The sequence below is a fragment of the Lithobates pipiens genome, unplaced genomic scaffold (genome assembly GCF_037356315.1).
Source record: "Lithobates pipiens isolate NorthernLeopardFrog02 unplaced genomic scaffold, aLitPip1_a1.2 Scaffold_35, whole genome shotgun sequence".
NCBI classification, from domain to species: Eukaryota; Metazoa; Chordata; class Amphibia; order Anura; family Ranidae; genus Lithobates; species Lithobates pipiens.
The window spans coordinates 12840370-12854971 of record NW_027507811.1 but is presented as its reverse complement, the minus strand read 5'-3'; the positions used below and the strand labels follow the sequence as shown (position 1 = coordinate 12854971).

Sequence of the window (14602 nt, the reverse complement as noted above, 5' to 3'; positions counted from 1 at the left end):
AGACTTTAGCGAAGCTAAAGTCCGTTGCAGCCCACACACGATCGGATAGTCTGACGGACTCCGTCCGTCGGAGTTTGGATGTCGAAAAGTCCGCTCGTGTGTACGGGGCATAATACCTGCCACTTGGTATATGAGTAACGATGAGTTTAAGGAGTCCCAAATCCGGAAAATCCCCATACATCTTTTAAAAAGAGATTTAGATTCTCAGTCAGAACCTGGGGGGGAGGAAGAGAATCATGATGAGGTTAAAGATTCTGACATGAACAAGGAGGGTGAGACTAACATTGAGACTAACATTGAGGTACCCCTAGTTAATGTTGAGGAAAATACTAATAACACTTATAATAGTGACCTTGGTACTAGTATAGAGTCCCATGACAGGGAGATAAAGCCAATATTCTCCATACCATGGGTAAATAAATGTTGTATCAAAAAGGCATTCAGTTTTATCATTGATTTAGCTGACTTGATCAATAATATTACAGCATTGTATGATATGAACTTTGTGATGCTTGCCACAGAACTAAAAATGGTTAAAAAGGAGATTTTGCAGCACCGGCTGGTGCTGGATTATCTTACAGCGAGCCAGGGAGGAATATGCACCATAGTGGGAACAGGCTGTTGTAACTACATTGGAAATGATACTAAAGCAGAAGATGCTATCATTTCACATGTAGAACAGGTACAACAGCTTAAGCTCAATTTTCGGAAAGAGCATACTGAAACTGCTTGGGTTGAAGGAAGCTGGGAAAGCTGGACTTCCTGGCTTAATCCTGCCAACTGGTTTTCAGGCATTGGAGGTTGGTTTGCTGGTATATTACATGGTATCCTATATATTGTTGGTATCATTATGCCGCGTACACACGAGCGGACTTTTCAACATCCAAAGTCCGAAGGACTGAGTCCGTCAGACTATCCGATCGTGTGTGGGCTGCAACGGACTTTTGACTCACCAAAGTCCGAAGGACTTTAGAATATGGAACATGCTTCAAATTTTTCCGAAGGAACTCCGCCGGACCCGGTCCCCTTCGAAAAATCCGCTCCTGTGCATGCTACTCCGACGGACTAAAACCGACGCTAGGGCAGCTATTGGCTACTGGCTATGAACTTCCTTATTCGAGTCGGGTCGTACGTCATCACGTTCGAATCCGTCGGAGTTTAGTGTGATCGTGTGTGGCCAAGTCCGTTCGGCCGAAAAAGTCTGTCAGAACTCCGTTGGAATTCCAGCAGAACTCCGACGGAACTCCTTTGGAAGTCTGTCGGACATAAGTCCTCTCGTGTGTACGGGGCTTTATACTTATAATCCTTATAATCAAATGTGCACCTATGTTATTCAAATGTTGTTTTAAAATAACTACCACTTCTTGTAGCGCTATTTGGAAAGCTTGTACTAACACTGGTTCTTTTGAGCCCTAAAGGTCAAGAGTTAGACCTGCTCATGAGATGGTGGCTCGTATACCTGGAGGTCAACCCAGAGACATAGAGGAAGTTTAAAGAGAAATACCCAAGGAATTACAAACATAGGAGGGATGTCAAGATATGAAGACATATGTAACACATATCTGTATATAACCCAGAGTTCCCCTTCAATATAAGAATGTATTTCTTTATATAATGTTTTTTAATTCTTCTTGGGTATTCTCAATATTGCAACACATATCTTGTTATTCACTTGTTATTTGCTTCACATGAGATGTCCTGTACTGTTGACATGAGATAAAGCATGACCTTTAAAGTTGTTATTGTGTTATGGCAAAAATGACCATGTGAAATATGAAATAGATTATCCTGGAATGTATTGTGTAATTTCTATTTTGACTTTTTCCCACACATAAACTATCATGTTATCATTTTCTTATAAAACCCTGTAACCGTGATGAATTCAGAATCACTCCCTTTGGGTGGTCCTCTGTACGGAGATTTTCTGAGTAAATATACATTGAGATGAATGCTACTTCGTAGAATGTCCTTTATTTCAAGGCTGTACATAACACTAATAAGCTTCACCTATAAACAAAACATGACTTTTGCCAGGATGCCCCCCATTATATAATCATTTATTATCCTCCAGGTGTCCTATGGACTGAACAGTTCCACCTGATAAAAGCCACTGGACATTTGTCGAAACACGTCAGTAGGCACCTTCTCTCCGATTAGACTTATGTGATCTGTACAACATCTACCACAGTCTGAAAGTCGTTTGGATGCTCTGAGATGTGTCTTGTCACGTGAGAAAGAAGGTATTGTTTCGCAGTGAAACATTTCCCGCACTCCGTACATAAATAGGGACGCTCGCCTGAGTGAGTCTTCTGGTGTTTAACAAGGCCCTCTTTGGCAGTGAAACATTTCCCGCACGTTGAACATAAAAAAGGACGCTCACCTGAGTGAATTCTCTGGTGTCTAGCAAGGCCTCCTTTCACGGCGAAACATTTCCCGCACTCTGAACATGAATAAGGACGTTCGCTTGACTGCTTACCAGCGTGACATCTTTCGTGTTTACGAAGATTTCCTTGTTGAGAAAAGCATTTTCCACACTCTAAGCAGGAAAAGGGACGCTCGCCCGTATGGAATCTCTGGTGCCTAAGAAGAGATACTTTGTGTGAAAAACTTTTCCCACACTCTGAACATGAATAGGGACGCACGCCAGTGTGATGTCTTTGGTGTCTCTGAAGGCTTCCTTTTTCAGAAAAACGTTTCCCGCACTCTGAACAGAAAAAGGGACGCTCACCCGTGTGAATTCTCTGGTGACTAAGAAGGTGCCATTGGAAGGCAAAACCTTTTCCGCACTCTGAACAGGAATAGGAATGTTCACCTGTGTGAGTTATCAGATGAATACGAAGATTTTCTTTTGAAATAAAACATTTCCCACATTCCGAACATGTATAGGGAAGCTCACCAGTATGAACTCTTTGGTGTTTCAGAAGGCTTCCTTTTTCGGAGAAAGACTTCCCGCACTCTGAACAGCAAAAGGGACGCTCACCTGTGTGAATTCTCTGGTGTCTAAGAAGGTATTGTTTACTAAAAAAACTTTTCCCACACTCTAAACAGGGAAAGGGACGTTCTCCTGTATGACATTTCAGGTGCACAAGAAGGGTTTCTTTCCTTGTAAAACTTTTACCACACTCCGAACACGAATGAGGGCGCTCACCCTTGTGAACTCTCTGGTGTTCAACTAATTTATCTTTCCTATTGAAGAATTTCCCACACTCTGAACATGGATAACAAAGCTCACCCGTGTGAATTCTCTGGTGTGTAACAAGGTTACTTTTATTAGAAAATAATTTTCCGCACTCCGAACACGAATGAGGGCGCTCACCCTTGTGAATTCTCTGGTGTATAACAAGGCTACTTTTATTAGAATAATATTTTCCGCACTCCGAACACGAATAAGGGCGCTCACCCGTGTGATTTCTCCGGTGTGCAACTAATTTATCTTTCCGATAGAAACATTTTCCACACTCTGAACATGAATGAGGGCGCTCCCCTTTGTGAACTCTCTGGTGTTCAACTAATTTATCTTTCCTATAGAAACATTTTCCACACTCCGAACATGAATAGGGACGCTCATCCTTGTGAATTCTCTGGTGCACAACAAGGTGATCTTTCCTAGAGAAGCATTTTCCACACTCTGAACATGAATAAGGACGCTCAGACTTGTGAGATTTCTGGTGTTTAAGAAGTAATTTTTTCTTAGTAAATGATTTCCCGCACACCAAACATGACAATGAGCTCCCATCTGTGTGAGATTCCTCATGGCTTGAAGAGGGCTTCTGGGGATCGGATGGATGAGTTGATCTGTCAGCATTGTGAGAACTTAGATGGACATTTGAAGTCATAGTATGGGATTTATCAGACAATTCCTCAGGATTAGAAGGATCCATTGATCTTAGATGGACATCTGAGGTCATAGTATGGGATGTTTTAGAAGGTTCCTCAGGATTAGAAGGAGCCATTGATCTTAGATGGACATCTAAAGTCATAGTATGGGATGTTTTGCAAGGTTCCTCAGGATTAGAAGGATGCATTGATCTTAGATGGACATCTGAAGTCATAGTATGGGATGTATCAGAAGGTTCCTCAGGATTAGAAGGATCCATTGATCTTAGATGGACATCTGAGGTCATAGTATGGGATTTATCAGAAGAGTCCTCAGGATTGGAAGGATCCATTGATATTGTGCAATGTCACCAACTTCTGAAGTACAATATGGAGATTTAATAGGACGTCTCTCCAAACATTTTAAATTCCAAAAATACTGTCCGTATGCTGAAAAACATTTTTTATATATGTTATGTTAGTTTTTATACACATTGCGTTAAGAAGTCATGTATATCATTCAACACTTTCCCAGAGCTCTGGCATTGAGTTGGGTACAATCATAACAGCTAACAGTAAAGATAAATCAGATCAGATGATATGGTACACCCAAGCCAGTATCTCCTCCTCATTTGTTGGGAACATGACGATATATTGAGGAATGGAGATGGACCTTTCATATGGTGTACAGTATCTCCTCCTCATTTGTTGGGAACATGACGTTATATTGAGGAATGGAGATGGACCTTTCATATGGTGTACAGTATCTCCTCCTCATTTGTTGGGAACATGACGTTATATTGAGGAATGGAGATGGACCTTTCATATGATGTACAGTATCTCCTCCTCATTTGTTGGGAACATGACGTCATATTGAGGAATGGAGATGGACCTTTCATATGGTGTACAGTATCTCCTCCTCATTTGTAGGGGAACATGACGTTATATTGAGGAATGGAGATGGACCTTTCATATGGTGTACAGTATCTCCTCCTCATTTGTTGGGAACATGACGTTATATTGAGGAATGGAGATGGACCTTTCATATGGTGTACAGTATCTCCTCCTCATTTGTTGGGAACATGACGATATATTGAGGAATGGAGATGGACCTTTCATATGGTGTACAGTATCTCCTCCTCATTTGTTGGGAACATGACGTTATATTGAGGAATGGAGATGGACCTTTCATATGGTGTACAGTATCTCCTCCTCATTTGTTGGGAACATGACGTTATATTGAGGAATGGAGATGGACCTTTCATATGATGTACAGTATCTCCTCCTCATTTGTTGGGAACATGACGTCATATTGAGGAATGGAGATGGACCTTTCATATGGTGTACAGTATCTCCTCCTCATTTGTAGGGGAACATGACGTTATATTGAGGAATGGAGATGGACCTTTCATATGGTGTACAGTATCTCCTCCTCATTTGTTGGGAACATGACGTTATATTGAGGAATGGAGATGGACCTTTCATATGGTGTACAGTATCTCCTCCTCATTTGTTGGGAACATGACGTTATATTGAGGAATGGAGATGGACCTTTCATATGGTGTACAGTATCTTCTCCTCATTTGTTGGGAACATGACGTTATATTGAGGAATGGAGATGGACCTTTCATATGGTGTACAGTATCTCCTCCTCATTTGTTGGGAACATGACGTTATATTGAGGAATGGAGATGGACCTTTCATATGGTGTACAGTATCTCCTCCTCATTTGTTGGGAACATGACGTCATATTGAGGAATGGAGATGGACCTTTCCTATGGTGTACAGTATCTCCTCCTCATTTGTTGGGAACATGACGTTATATTGAGGAATGGAGATGGACCTTTCATATGGTGTACAGTATCTCCTCCTCATTTGTTGGGAACATGACGTTATATTGAGGAATGGAGATGGACCTTTCGTATGGTGTACAGTATCTCCTCCTCATTTGTTGGGAACATGACGTTATATTGAGGAATGCAGATGGACCTTTCATATGGTGTACAGTATCTCCTCCTCATTTGTTGGGAACATGACGTTATATTGAGGAATGGAGATGGGCCTTTCATATGGTGTACAGTATCTCCTCCTCATTTGTTGGGAACATGACATTATATTGAGGAATGGAGATGGACCTTTCATATGGTGTACAGTATCTCCTCCTCATTTGTTGGGAACATGACGTTATATTGAGGAATGGAGATGGACCTTTCATATGGTGTACAGTATCTCCTCCTCATTTGTTGGGAACATGACGTTATATTGAGGAATGGAGATGGACCTTTCATATGATGTACAGTATCTCCTCCTCATTTGTTGGGAACATGACGTTATATTGAGGAATGGAGATGGACCTTTCATAGAGTTACCTCTCCAGTCAAAAGCTCAGCGATTTTCTTGTTGACTTTTAGAATGGTCTAACACTGTTTATCTATTTTCAGGCAGTGAGGTGGAGGCACGGTATTGGGTGGTGTCTTGTAAAGAGAGACGGTGGATGTCTATGAACATTGAGATAAATACATTTTCATCACTACTTTATGATTCTGTGTAAATAGAGAAAACGCCAATTGTCACACTATTCCACCAGAGGCTCTGGATGGACAGTTGGATAAATGGCTCTATATTTAGGATGTATCCGGTCTATAAACCAGAGGCTCTGGATGGACAGTTGGATAAATGGCTCTATATTTAGGATGTATCCGGTCTATAAACCAGAGGCTCTGGATGGACAGTTGGATAAATGGCTCTATATTTAGGATGTATCCGGTCTATAAACCAGAGGCTCTGGATGGACAGTTGGATAAATGGTTCTATATTTAGGATGTATCCGGTCTATAAACCAGAGGCTCTGGATGGACAGTTGGATAAATGGTTTTATATTTAGGATGTATACGGTCTATAAACCAGAGGCTCTGGATGGACAGTTGGATAAATGGTTCTATATTTAGGATGTATCTGGACACATATTATAAAATAACTCCAATATACAGGATGTGATATGTCTGTAATAGTGGATGCTGGAGGTAAAAGACGTCACAGTGACTATGGAGGAAGAGGACGGACATGACGGGGGGGGGGGGTTAAAGGATGTAAATATAAAATAAGATCTTTTTACCTCATCTGTGTAATCCAGCAATGTCTCTTCTCCACCTCGTTCTTCTCTCTCCTGGAGCTTCCTGTCCTTATCTTATGTAACGGCTTGTCTTCGTCTTACATCATTTCCTGTTTCATCACTTCCTGTCCTTACATCACTTCCTGCCACTCAAGCTAAGTGATATCACCATCTTGTGGGGATTTTAATAATTGCATCCCGTGTAATGATTTCATATTTTGCTCATTCTTCAGTTATATTTCATACATTATGAGACACACACATATTACATTTCCGGTAAATCTGAATCAATAACAGAATATTTGAACTCTATTTTTACACCCCCTGCGGAATATTGACGTTTTCTTGCTCACGCATTGTTCAAAATCAGCATTTTTAGCTAGAAGTATATCTATTCCCGCAAAATATTATACGTTTTCTAAAAGCAGGGGTCCTCAAGAATATAATGGTGGTCCTTGCTAGGGGTGGGCCAAAACATGCAAAGGCTATTAAAGTCAAATCAAAAGTGCTCATTTTAAAGGCTTATATACAAGTTATTTGGGGACCCGGGGACCCAGGTCCTGCCCCAGAGGACATGTATCAATGCATTTTTTCAGGAGCAGTGATTTTAATGATGCTTAAAGTGAAACAATAAAAATGAAAAATTCCTTTAACCACTTAAGGACCAGGCCTCTTTTTCAGACTCGGTGTTTACATGTTTAAAACATTTTTTTTGCTAGAAAATTACTTAGAACCCCCAAACATTATAATATAAAAATTGTTTTTTTTTCTATCACCCTAGAGAATAAAATGGCGGTCATTGCAATACTTTTTTTCTCACCGGTCTTACAAGCGCACTTTTTTTTGGAAAAAATTCACTTTTTTTGAATAAAAAAATAAGACAACAGTAAAATTAGCTCAATTTCTTTTTTATATTGTGAAAGATAACGTTACGCCGAGTAAATTGATACCCCACACGTCATGCTTCAAAATTGCGCCCGCTCGTGGAATGGCGTCAAACTTTTACCCTCTATAAGCGACATTTAAAAAACTCTACAGGTTGCATGTTTCGCATTACAGGAGGAGGTCTAGGACTAGAATAATTGCTCTCGCTCTACCGATCGCGGCGTTACCTCACATGTGTGGTTTGACTACCATTTTCATATGCGGGCGCTATTCACATATGCGCTCGCTTCTGCGCGCAAGCTTGTCGAGGCGGGGTGTTTTAAAAATAACATTTTTTCTTATTTTTTTTACTTGATTTTATTTATTTTTACACGGTTTAAAAAAAAATGGATCACTTTTATTCCTATTACAAGGAATGTAAGCATCCCTTGTAATAGAAAAAAGCATGACAGGTCCTCTTAAATATGAGATCTGGGGGGGTCAAAAAGTCCTCACATCTCATATTTGGACTTAAATGCAATAAAAAAAAATTTAATTTTGGAAACAATGACATTGAAAAAAAATGTACCTTTAAGAGGTATGGGCGGAAGTGACGTTTTGACTCTGGTATAGAGACGAGTGGGGGCCATCTTAGCCTCACTCATCTCCATACCCAGCAGCAAGAAGGACCCGATCGCCTCTGCCTCTACCGACGGCTCCGGTAAGCGGCGGAGGGCACGGGAGAGCGGAGGGAGGCACCTTTCCCGCCGCCGATAACGGTGATCTCACGGCGAACCAGCGCCGAGACCAACGTTATCGTAAACAGGACCGTCTCCTGTAAAGAGGGATATCCCGGTTGTGGCAGCAGCTGCTGCCATTACCGAGATATCCCTCTTCAAAGTACCGACGTATATGTACAGGAGGCGGTCCTTACGTGGTTAAATATCATGCTGGGGGGGGTCCCCTTAGTCTGCCTGTAAACTGGCGCATCTGTGTGATGTGTAGAACATGCCGCAGCAATAATGACATTTCTAAAGAAAAAAATGTAATTTAAACTTGCTTGCGGCTGTAATGTATTGGTCAGGAATAGGTGGGGGACGAGCGAGTGCCCCCCCCCCTCCTGAACCAAATAAGGCCACATGCCCTTAACATGAGGGGATGGGTACTATGGGGGAGGACGGCTGGGAGATATGACATCACCACCTTATGATATATAAATATTGCATTTACATTATGTTTCATCATTTTCCCCTCTGCCTCTTGGGCCATTCTTCTATGAGAGATACATCGACGATTACATATACAGATTTTTACCTCACATCACATCAATACAATAAAAAAAATAAAACAAACACAACAATTTGATCAAGTTTTAATACATATAAATGTGAAACTAAAGAAGGAAAAAACTGACAAGATATTAGGCTGAATTTACAAAGCTTTATTACATTATCTCACGCAGATTATATCGCAGTTAACATACAAAGAATGAAAAAAAACATATATATATATATATATATATATATATATATATATATATATATTATTTATAAAGATGGTAAAAGAAAAGAATGAAAAATAAACTGAAAATTGATCCAATTATAAAGTACACCCTTTCAGTGTATAATTATGTAGGTTGGTTGCTAGCAACGATAGGTACATTCGGTTATTTTTGGCTCCTCTGTAATCATTGGAGCAGCTGTTGGTTTCTTTCAGATGTGTCTGGGATTCACAACCTGCAGGGTTTGATTGCCTCTCCCTGCCTTCTAGAACATAGTGGGCTGCAAAGAGTCAAATAGGCAGCTTGAATATTTATTGTGCTGCATCTAATCCCTGGGGAGGTGTGCCCAGTAGGTGGCTGGAGAGGAAAATAAATAGTCTGGGGTCTGGAGAAACCATTTTCATTTCCTGCTGTAAAAGTCTTACAGCCTCAGGGGCTGTTGCCCCTCTGAGAAAGTTTTGTTGGAGTTTGCTGATGTTCGCTAAGGTCCTAGCTGTGAAAGAGCTGGGGGGGTATTCTTAATCATCTTTGAAGCTAACTTAGCAGTCTCACCTAAGGATCCGGACTGAAGAGGGCTGGGTTGAAGCTGGAAGGTGTGCAACTGTCCTAGGTCAGGGGTCCCCAAACTATGACCCTCTAGTTGTTCAGAAACTACAATTCCCTTCATGCTTAGCCATGTCTGTAAATGTCAGAGTTTTACAATGCCTCATGGGACGTGTAGTTTAGCAACAGCTGTAGTAGTTTGGAGATCCCTGTCGAAGAGAATTGTATTCACCCCTCCTTCACTGAAGAGTATCTGAGAAAGCTGGAAAAGTAGTTGCCCTGGGGAGTTCAAGGAGAGACATTATGAGAATAGACCTGAGATCAAGATCCAAGGGACTGTGTTGGGGGATATGTGCCTTTGGTAACCCTTTCTGAGACGGATCTTGCAGGGTCTCAGTTCTGGCCATTCCTAGTAGCCCTTGGCATAAAGTTCAGAGAAGCCTAGACAAGAGTGTCCTCTAGTTACCATTCAAAGTTTCTTTAGTATCCCATACCACCCGCACCCCTCTGCCATCCCAGGTTCTACAAGCGATAAACTACTGAAAGACAATCCCTAGACCAGTGGTTCTCAACCCTGTCCTCAAGTAGCCCCAACAGGCCATGTTTGCAGGTTTTCCTTTATCTTGCACAGGTGCTGTAGATCAGAGTCAATGGCTTGCTATTTTGGACAGCTATGAGAAAATTCCCAAAACATGGCCTGTTGAGGGCGCTTGAGGACAGGGATGAGAACCACTGCCCTAGACCACATGTGCTAAAAAACAAGGCCCCCCCCCCCCCAAGGCCATTTCATGTGGCTCTCACACCTCTCCCACAGCAGCGGCATCCCCCTTGTCTCTGCCCCCACCTTGTCTCATCTCAGCAGTCAGCAGCAAGGAGGACAGAACTTCTCTGCCAGATCCTACGGTTCTCCATGCAACCTCGGAGAGGCTCATCTCTGCCTACCCCCCCCCCCCCCCCACCAACTCAGTAGTCGCCAGCAGAGAGGACGACAGAACCCCTCTTACAGAACCTGAACCTATATTATGTGCAACTGCATCACCCCCTTGCCTCCGCCTCCATTGGTCTCAGCATTCCGTTCACATACCTGCCCACACACTGTACTTTTGCGGCGGACTTAGTCCGCCAGATTATCCGCCGTACTTTTGAAATGAATGGACTCGCCCACACACACGGAGGAAAGTCATCCTCCAGGTAGCCGGGACCAGCAAAGGAGGCGTCGCTGGCCCCGTCACCTGGTATGGAGCTAAAGGGGAAGCCCTACGCCGAAAAAACGGAAAGAACAGAAGAGAAGAACAGAAGGCGGCAAAAGAAGACCGGGCCACCGCTTGTAAAAGAGCTAGAAGAAGGCGCGGTGGCCCGGCAAGAAGAACCGAAGAGGAGGACAAGACCCCCGAAGAGGGGGACAAGACCCCCCGAAGTCGGAAGAAGAGGGCGGCGGCGAAGAAGAAAGCCAGGCTCCTCCGCTAGTAAAAGAGCTAGCAGAAGATAGAGGAGGAGTCCGGCGAGAAGACCCCCGAAGACAGAAGACCTCTGGAGCTGTGCAATAAACTATTTTAACCCTTGTGTGTTGTGTTTTTTTTACATTTTTTTCACAGGTGAATGGGTAGGGGTACATTGTACCCCATACTCATTCACATAGGGTGGGGGGCCGGGATCCAGGGGCCCCCTTATTAAAGGGGGCTCCCGGATTCTGATAAGCCCCCCGCCCGCAGACCCCGACAACCAACAGCCAGGGTTGTCGGGAAGAGGCCCTTGTCCTCATCAACATGGGGACAAGGCGCTTTGGGGTGGGGGGGCCGCGCGGCCCCCCTTCCCCAAAGCACCCCCTCATTTTGAGGGCACACGGCCTGGTACGGCTCAGGGGGAGGGGGCGCTCGCTTGTCCCCACCCCCTTTCCTAACTGGCCGGGTAGCGTGCTCGGATAAGGGTCTGATATGGACCTAGCGGGGGACCCCCACGCCGTTTTTTCGGCGTAAGGCTTCCCCTTTAACTCCATAACAGGTGACGGGGCCAGCGACGCTTCCTTCGCTGGTCCCAGCTACCTGGAGCCGCGCTCAAAATGAACGGACTTTCCTCCGTGTGTATGTGTGGGCAAGTCCGTTCATTTCAAAAGTACGGCGGATAATAAAAGTCACATGTGTGGGCAGGTCCGCTAGTTCGGACAGTCCAGCAGACTTTACGGCGGTTTGTCCGCCAGACTAAGTCCGCCAGATAGTCTGATCGTGTGTACGCGGCATTACAGATACAACTGGCCCATTGAGGGCAACCATAATGCTGGTGCTGCCCATGATAAAAGTTGGACACCCCTGTTGCCTTTTTAATAAGACCTTCACTTCTCACCGATGTAAGGGTGGACATCTTGATCGCATGTTATGGGTTGGTCCGTTTTAGCAGAGGTCCATTCTGCCTTCGGTAGGCAAGGTCCATATATACATTTTCTGTAGAATACAAACACCAGGCAGACTACGTTCCAGTTATTGTTCCTGCATTTTGTTGAATATGTATGGCTGCCATGGCTAATTTTGTTCCCGTCTAACTGTACAATTATTCGTATGTTGTCACAGTTACTTGTTGATTGCCCCATGTATGCCCCACACATTGGGCAATTTTTTTACGGTGCAGTCTCTGCCAATGTGGGAACAAATCAGTTCTAGACAGGTGCAGTTCGTTGGAACTTGGATCCGAAAATGGTCAACAAAATTTCGTATTTCGTATAAAATTCGGAAGCATAGAAATTTGTATCTCGGATGCTTACCAATGTACGAATTTTCGGGAATTCGTACAAATTTTCAATTCGTACGAATTTCCAAAAATTCGTACATTCGGAAACATCCGAAATACAAATTTCTACGCCTCCGAATTGTATACAAAATTTCGTTGGACGAATTTGGGATCCAAGTTCCGTTACAACGGAAACGTGACTGGTGTTTTGTTGACCAATCAGAGGTTTTCTTCTTCTGCTGCTGAGTGGGGGTTGGGATAATTACCTTTTTAAATATGGGAGTGGGAGACTGCTACTGGTAGTCCATGTGAGATTCAGAATCGGACAAAATAAAAATGGTCTTTAATACAATTTTATTATTGTGATAATAATTACGATTATTCGTTATGATGAAGTTAAAAACCCAGGAAGTCAGCACAGCACAGGGATGGAGGAAGCCCCTCATAATGAGCACAGCACAGGGATGGTGGGAGCCCCTCGTCATGAGCACAGGGATGGTAGGAGCCCATCATAATGAGCACAGCACAGGGATGGTGGGAGCCCCTCATAATGAGCACAGCACAGGGATGGTGGGAGCCCCTCATAATGAGCACAGCACAGGGATGGTGGGAGCCCCTCATAATGAGCACAGCACAGGGATGGTGGGAGTCCCTCATAATGAGCACAGCACAGGAATGGCCTGAGATCCTCATAATGAGCACAGCACAGGGATGGCGGGAGCTCCTCATAATGAGCACAGTACAGGGATGGCGGGGGCCCCTCATAATGGGCACAGCACAGGGATGGTGGGAGCCCCTCATAATGGGCACAGTACAGGGATGGTGGGAGCCCCTCATAATGGGCACAGTACAGGGATGGTGGGAGCCCCTCATAATGAGCACAGTACAGGGATGGAGGGAGCCTCCCATAATGAGTAAAGCACAGGGATGGTGGGAGCCCCTCATAATGAGCACAGCACAGGGATGGTGGGAGCCCCTCATAATGAGCACAGAGATGGTGGGAGCTCCTCCTAATGAGCACAGTACAGGGATGGTGGGAGCCCCTCATAATGAGCACAGCACAGGGATGGTGGGAGCCCCTCATAATGAGCACAGCACAGGGATGGTGGGAGCCCCTCCTAATGAGCATAATAATTGCTTTTTAAATTCATCATAACGAACATTCGTAATTGTTAGGAAAAGTTAACGAACCTAACGAAAATTCGTATTTCGTACAAATCCAAATTGAATTTCGGACACGAACTACGAAATACGAATTAACGGCTAATACAGAACGGAATGCAATAAAACAAAACAAATTTATTGACGGTGCAAATCTCCAACCAGTTCTGTTTTCCAGGAGAACTTATTATTATTACTATATTTATAACAGTCCCGGATTTGTTGGAATAGTGCTGATTTTTAGTTACCTGTCCCTTGAAGGCTAAATCCCGACTTTTGTCCTGAGATCACAGCATGAAGCCCTAGACTATCAGTACCTCTGCCCGGCACTGACCGGTCACATTGCATGCAATTGAATTTGGTGATTTACATATGAATTTAATTTATATTCAAATATTGCAACATTCATATGTAAATCACCCGTCCATTCCAATGCCGATCCCCTCCTAATAAACTCCTATAAACAAAAACGTTACTGTATCCATGTGTGTTCCAGCATTTGGTTGCCCCACGTATTGTCATTATGCTTTCTATGAGAACTCTACTACTATTTACATACTTGCCAACAGTCCCGGATTTGTTGGGATAGTCCTGATTTTTTTAAATCGCCTGTCCCTTGACAGCTTCATCCCGGGTTCTGTCTCGAGATCCCAGCATGAGGCCCATGATCGACACTACCACTGTGCCCAGCGCTGCCCGGCCACATTGCGTACAATGAATATGTATATCGTCAAATTCAACTCATTTCACATTCAAGAGATCTAGCATGAAGCCCAAGACTATCTCAAAAAATCCGGGACTGTTGGCAAGTATGTAATTATAGTAATAAAGTTCTAATAGGATACTAAGAAGTGAATAGGATAGGCTTGATTTTTAGCCGCCTG

General features: G+C 43.5%; 1 protein-coding gene across 1 annotated transcript; it reads right to left on the bottom strand.

The window, feature by feature from the left end:
• Positions 1–1952: 1952 nt before the first annotated feature.
• LOC143955239 (uncharacterized) lies at positions 1953–7056 on the bottom strand. The gene is made up of 2 exons (XM_077465320.1): positions 6932–7056; positions 1953–4266 (listed from the first exon to the last, which is right to left on the bottom strand). Exon 2 carries the CDS (start codon positions 4167–4169, stop codon positions 2160–2162), a length of 2010 nt encoding a protein of 669 aa, XP_077321446.1. The 5' UTR covers positions 4170–4266; positions 6932–7056; the 3' UTR covers positions 1953–2159.
• Positions 7057–14602: the final 7546 nt, after the last annotated feature.

Coding starts and splice junctions, on each gene's coding strand:
- LOC143955239 (XM_077465320.1), bottom strand. CDS start 4,169: ATGGATCCTTCCAATCCTGAGGACTCTTCTGATAAATCCCATACTATG.